The 5,959-nt window shown below is 40.6% G+C and overlaps 1 protein-coding gene across 2 annotated transcripts in view; it reads left to right on the forward strand.

The window, feature by feature from the left end:
• Positions 1-5,756, forward strand: part of cspp1a (centrosome and spindle pole associated protein 1a) — a 23,355-nt gene extending 17,599 nt beyond the window's left edge. For both annotated transcript variants that reach the window (XM_016495315.1, XM_016495314.1), the window contains 5 exons: positions 449-492; positions 660-723; positions 1,666-1,748; positions 2,820-2,970; positions 5,054-5,756. In XM_016495315.1, coding sequence (XP_016350801.1) covers positions 449-492; positions 660-723; positions 1,666-1,748; positions 2,820-2,970; positions 5,054-5,262 — 551 coding nt within the window. In that variant the 3' untranslated portion in view covers positions 5,263-5,756. The remainder of the gene's footprint in view (positions 1-448; positions 493-659; positions 724-1,665; positions 1,749-2,819; positions 2,971-5,053) is intronic.
• Positions 5,757-5,959: the final 203 nt, after the last annotated feature.

The following is a 5,959-nucleotide window of genomic DNA, read 5'->3' on the forward strand; positions in this document are numbered from 1 at the left end:
TTTTGGAAGGCCAAACAAAGTAGTTTCGCTTTCATAATGAAACCCACAGCGTCTCCACAACATGGCGACAGCGGCAACAATACTACAGCGAGAATAAAAGTTACGCCTTCTTTCTTTGCATGAACATTTGGGCGGCGTTATGCAAATCTTCCCACATCGTGACGTAGATATGTGGGGGCGTGTTAGAACAAGCCATTTTAGGTAGGCGTGGTTGACTCTTAACTTTTATAAAGAATATCTCTTTGGATTTGAGACTTTAGTCTTTGCAACTTTACAGATCTTCTTTATGCACCAAGAGCTTGTAACAAGAGAAAGGAAAAATTGTAATCGCATCATATGACCTCTTTAAAAAAACATTTTGAATGGTACTATATAAATAAAATGTATAATTACTGAAAATTACATTAAAAAACTGCAGACTCATACAGTACCTGTATTTCCTGGGCAGATTACTTTGACATGGTGTCTTCAGGGCAGCGGCATCATGAGCAAGTGAGTAGAGTCTACACACTGGTGCATGTGCATCACAAAAAAATCTTGTTTGTTTTTCTGTGACCCATTTTTGTGAGCCCTTTAAGGGGGTATCTGCACTCTGTTAGCGCTGTCTGATGGTTCTGGTTATTGACTTGACATCTTTATTGATGTGTTGATCCCCCCAGAGGCTGAATTCTGCACAGGATCCAGGCAGACACTTGCTGTTAGACTCAGAGAGTGCCTTTATTGGTAAGTTCCCATAAAATGAAGAACGGAGGGTTGTGTTTTCCTCACAAATGTATGTCACCAATGCTTTTTCACATGCAAAGTTTAGACTTTTAGATTACATTTAGATTACACCCACCAGTATACTTAAAGGAATCACCCAAAAATAAAAGTGGTAATTTATTCACACTCATGTCATTCCAAACCTGTATGACGATTTCTTTTGTGGAATTTTAATAATTTTGAGAAATATCCAAATGCTTGGTTACCAACATTCCTCAAAATCTCTTCTTTTGTGCTAAACAGAAGAAAATTAAGTCATACAGGTTTGGAATGACGTAAGGGTAAGTAATGACTGTATTTTCATTTTTGGGTGGACTATCATCATAATAACCTATGCTATGAAGTGTTTTGATATACTGGTGAAGGCCAAACTTGGTATTGTGATATTTAGTTCTGTAGTTCATCTTTAATTTAGTAATATAATGTGATATCTAATTTAAGACATTTCAGGGATAGCATTAGAGTTGGGGCATATCGATTAACATCATTTAGAAACAATAGACGTCTATGGGAAGTTTTTACAATTATAGGGTTGTGTATGTGTCAGTATGAGCAGCAGACAATGCGTGACACCGCCGTAAGACAGCTGCTGTCACTGCCACCAGAGACGGATGACAGCTATGAATACCAGACAGAAGAGAGATTGACTCTGGGGTGAGGATAATGCCTGTCCTCAGCGGCACCCCAGAGAGATCGGCAGCCACCTTGTAAATGAGTTTCCAAAACAGTCTCAGTCTCATCCATTAAATGCCATTTTATTTGCTCCGTTTCAATTACCAAGCTCTGATTGCTTGACTCGTGCATGATGGAGCTAGAGAGAATCTCGAGAGAGGAGGGACTGCAGAGCCTGCTGTTGCTGAACATTTGTCAGCTGTAAATAACCAATCAGTTGTTTCTACACAGAACCCAGTGGCGATTCATTCCTTCTGCAATCCCGGCGTGACCAGAGAGCGAGACCGGCAGTTAGGAAGACAGACATGTCTGAAGTAAGAGTTCCCAGTTATACACAACTACAACTTCACTTGACCAAGGCAAAGTCATTAGCTCTGTTCTGAAACCTAGCTGCCTTGCTGACTACTTCCTACATGGGCAGCTACCTTCCAAGGGGCCATTTGTGCAGAACGTGGGGCAGTAGAATGGGGAAAAAGGAAGGTATAGAGTCACACTTTTTAAAAGTTGAACTTTTAAACTTGAGCACCACATTTTTAGAATGCAATATTGTGTGAGATTCTGCAAAAGACATGAGATGTGAATGCAACTGTCAAACGTGTCCATCTAGCAGTACAGTGGAACCTTGTAATTGACTGATTTGGAACGCTCTACAGAAGCTGTGTCTCATTTAGAAGGCTGCGCCCTCCGGAGGTCGAATCCTCTGGAGGTCGCATCCTCTGTAGGATGCATATACGAAGTGTCCTCAACCTAGAATTAAACGAGACGGCCTTCGTAGGACAGGCGGAAAAGGAAACAGGAAGTATCACGTTGCTATGCCAATACATTTAGAGCACCGTTGCGCTCTCACACTACTTAAATGAAGGAAAATGATTTCTAAATTTGGAAAGTAATTAAAAAAAAAAAAAATGCTTTTACTTGTTTTATTTTGTTCAATGTTTGAGGAGCTGCAGCGTACGTACAGTATTTTTCAAATTAACAACGGTTGTTTACGGCGACGCAAAGAATTGTGGGTTATCTGTAGCAGCGAAGGATACACCTCATGCATCCTCCGAATTCCTGTGAAAGAAGGTCGCATTCGAAGGTCGCATTCGGAGTGTCCTACTTGCTTTTCTGAAATGAGACAGCCTCGATGACGTATGCAGCCTTCGAATGCGACCTCCGGAGGGCGCAGCCTTCTAAATGAGACACAGCTATAGGCAACAACTCCAATTGTTGCAATGCATTATGGGATTACATGCATCCTGCCTAAGAATTTGGTCAAAACAAGGTATCTTTAAAGACTGCTTACTATTTAGAAGCCATTGGGTTGGGATTTGGAACAGAGCTAGAATGTGCATCGAATGACTGACCAGTGCTGAATGACTGTACTTTTGTTTTGTCGGTAGGATGTGGTAAACCGGTACGCTCGACCTGACAGCAGTCCTGACAGTCAGTCTCTGCACTCGCTAACCAGCACAGAAATTGAGCGGCTGAGAGAGCGCACAAAGAACAAGATGACATCGCTGAACAACATGAGAGAACATGATTGGAGATCAGGTCAGGAGCTCTGAATCCGAAAGGAGATCACCTAGGGTTGGTTAGTCTTGTCCATCCAGACTACATTTGACTACTGGCGTTAAGTCTGGTCAACACTCCAGCTTAATCTGGCACACTCTGACAGGAAGAGACCAACATGTAAAACCTAAAGTATACTTTAGTAGGGTGACCACACATGCTCTTTTTCCCAGACACGTCCTGGCCAGGATTTCTATATTGCCAAAAATATCCAGGTTTTGGCTTTGTTTTCATACTTGCTGAAGGTAATGATCGAAAAGTAGTTTGACCAATAACATGCAGGCATTGTATATAATCGACCAATCATGGCATGTGAGGAGGAGGGATCTACAGAGAACGTCAAGGCAATGCAAATGCGCTTACATATTAGGTGTTTGACTTGAAGCGGCACTGCACAGACGGATCAGGGTATGGCATCAAAGTACCACAAGAGCGATTCGAAAGCATAATGAGCCGTCTGCTCTCTACAGCTCTCACAGTACTTCGATGTCATAACACCGATCAGTCTGTACAGTGCAAACAAAGCCAAAACCTGGATATTTTAGGCAATATAGAAATCCGGGCTAGTATGTGTCTGGTAAAAAGGGCACGTATGGTCACTAGGGCTGGGAAAATAAATCGATGCATCGCGGATCGAGAAATGATTCCGCATCTGTTCTGAGATTTTCCGAATGCATCGCGATTCTTTCTCTAGTCGATTCTGAGCTTAGTTTTGAACAGCAGATGGTGCTGCATGCCGTACTCGGCTTGGTTCCAAATCCTTGCACACACTTGAACCTAAAATAATCATTCATAAAATTCGAAAAGGTTGAAGCGAATTACAAGGGTGTTCACAGTGGGCTGTGTTTACATTAATCTCGCGTCATAAAATCATTCTGAGCTGAGGTGAAATTACATGACTCAGCCAAATGCACAAGCGCTCTTCAGCATTTTTTCATGAGCATTTGAGTGTGCGGATAAAAACTAGATTAGAGCGCCATCTGCTGTTAAAATCTAAGATCAGAATCGATTCCAGAGAGAATCGCGATGCATTCGGAAGATCTCAGAATCCATCCACGAATCGATTCTGCATCGATTTATCGTTGCAGCCCTAATGGTCACCCTAACTTTAGTTTTGATGGGGTCGCTTAAGGTCTTGATATACGCACAGCAGAGTTTTACACTTTGCTTAGTGTTAAAAATATATTGTTTCAAACAACTGAGCAGCAGTATATTGTTAGCAAACATCCATATAACAGTTTTAGTTTGAATGGTAGTTTTAATGTGTTTACCAGTCAGAGCAAACTTTTCTGGAAAGTTTTCTTTGGCAAACTCTTTTGAACTCAGTTTTGGTTTGATCGAAATGTTTGTTCGAAATGACATCACATCAGTTCATTCTTTGATTTCGCTTTAAGTATATTGGGGCCCTTTAGCGTATGCATACAGCAGAACGCATAGCCTTTCAAAGTTTACTCCATTTAATTGAATGACTAAACACATACGAAATAGAAAGATTCAACTTTGTCCAGTGTCTGTGCTATTTCTCTCCAGAAGTTATGGGTGATAAAAATGTCTTTGTATTCTTTTAAACTAGAGTTGTGGGTGTCTCTTAACCCTCTCACGCAAGCGTTTTGTCTATTGTTGTTGTCATCGATCAATTTCTATTTCGATTGCAATGTCCTGGGCCAGTGCTGCCACCTTGTGGACAAAGTAATTAGTTCAAAAAAATTCAAGGCGTATATGTGAGCTGAGGGTTACGGAGTATGCAAGGTTTGCAACATCGGGCTGCACACATACAGTACTATGCTGATGTTGACATTTATGGCATGTGCACCGTACGCAAAATAAAGAATACTTTGGGCTTAACACGACCAACTGCAGTTTGCTGTTTTGCCTGATTTTTAGGGGTGGATATATCTAGAATCCAAAGTACACGATGTAAAAAAATGTAAATTGTGATATCTTGTTTTAGCTACTCAAAAGCTTTTCTTAATCAGTTAGCGCTATGCTAAGCTGTTAGCTTGCTAAACACAAAGCCATAAATGTACTTAGAAGTACTGAGATATGTATCTTTTGTGCTATCTAGGGGAAGTGTCAACAGAGGAAGGGGAGGAGCTATGGCCACAGACTCCTCCTTCAACCAACCGGCGCATTTCCATCAACACCATTGCCACAGACCCCTGGTTACGTCCTAGTTCCTCAGAAACACTGAAGAGATTCATGGGCAGTCGCAGGCCATCCAGCCGAAACCACATAGGCCAGGATTGGGAAGGGCCGTCCACTTACCATGGTTAAATCTCATTCAAAACGCATGAATTCTGAATTCTTATGACAGTTTTGCTATTTAGCTATTTGTAGTACTTGTATACTTGAGGCCAAAGATGAACATTAACAATTTATAAGTCCAGTTTTTTTGTTCCTGTCTTACTTTTAATTGATGTGAATGAAATATTGCACTTAGAAAGTTCTGGAACACTTCCTGTAGCATTAAGAGTCTGTTCCCTCCGGTCAGAGAGTGCAGTCTGGGAGATATTCACTTTGATGCTTCATACTGTGACTGTATGAACGTGTAAACTGCATGAATTCTCTTTGTCAGGTGAGAGATATGGACTTCCATTGTTGTAATATGTAATTAGATTTTCATTTTTAATGATTGTTTTACGACACATGAATTGTAAGTAGGAATATGAGCTTATGCAAGCATAAGTTTACAGTCTTAACTGAAAACATAAGCTAATTTAATTAGCATGTAAGGTGATGTCTATGGACTCTTTAATAAATATTTTAAGAAATTTCGAACACTTTGTATTTGATCTATCCACCTTATTTTTCCCGTAAGAGTGGGCGTGGCCATTTGTAAAATTGTTCATTTTTAAAATGTAATGTCTGGCTTCCAGTGTTCATCCAAGTCCAGCTATTTTAGTTGTACAAAACAGCTCGTTTTGCTGCTTGATATTGCAAAGTGGTGTGTCTTACCATATTATTTTAGTGT

This window comes from Sinocyclocheilus anshuiensis, unplaced genomic scaffold (genome assembly GCF_001515605.1).
Source record: "Sinocyclocheilus anshuiensis isolate Anshui unplaced genomic scaffold, SAMN03320099.WGS_v1.1 scaffold110, whole genome shotgun sequence".
Taxonomy (NCBI): domain Eukaryota; kingdom Metazoa; phylum Chordata; class Actinopteri; order Cypriniformes; family Cyprinidae; genus Sinocyclocheilus; species Sinocyclocheilus anshuiensis.